We start from the raw sequence: 435 nt of genomic DNA, 5'->3' as shown, positions 1-435 counted from the left end.
TGTACGGGCAGGCGGGCCTGAGCCGCGCGCGCGACCCCAAGACGTACCGGCGCAGCTACACGCACGCCAAGCCGCCCTACTCGTACATCTCGCTCATCACCATGGCCATCCAGCAGAGCCCCAACAAGATGCTGACGCTGAGTGAGATCTACCAGTGGATCATGGACCTCTTCCCCTTCTACCGGCAGAACCAGCAGCGCTGGCAGAACTCCATCCGCCACTCGCTCTCCTTCAACGACTGCTTCCTCAAGGTGCCCCGCTCGCCCGACAAGCCCGGCAAGGGCTCCTTCTGGACCCTGCACCCCGACTCGGGCAACATGTTCGAGAACGGCTGCTACCTGCGCCGCCAGAAGCGTTTCAAGTGCGAGAAGCAGCTGGCCCTGAAGGAGGCCGGGGGCGCCACGGGCGGGGGCAAGAAGGTGGCAGCTGGGCCAC

At 65.3% G+C, this 435-nt stretch overlaps 1 protein-coding gene across 1 annotated transcript in view; it reads left to right on the top strand.

Moving 5' to 3' along the window:
• Window positions 1-435, top strand: part of FOXA2 (forkhead box A2) — a 2,781-nt gene that overhangs the window by 1,180 nt on the left and 1,166 nt on the right. Inside the window, exon 2 of the mRNA XM_006770880.1 lies at window positions 2-425. Within this exon, the coding sequence (XP_006770943.1) occupies window positions 2-425 (424 nt within the window). The remainder of the gene's footprint in view (window position 1; window positions 426-435) is intronic.

The sequence above is a fragment of the Myotis davidii genome, unplaced genomic scaffold, assembly GCF_000327345.1.
Source record: "Myotis davidii unplaced genomic scaffold, ASM32734v1 scaffold802, whole genome shotgun sequence".
Classification (NCBI taxonomy): domain Eukaryota; kingdom Metazoa; phylum Chordata; class Mammalia; order Chiroptera; family Vespertilionidae; genus Myotis; species Myotis davidii.
Note: the sequence above shows the minus strand (reverse complement) of the source record. Positions and strands in the feature narration are given on the sequence as shown.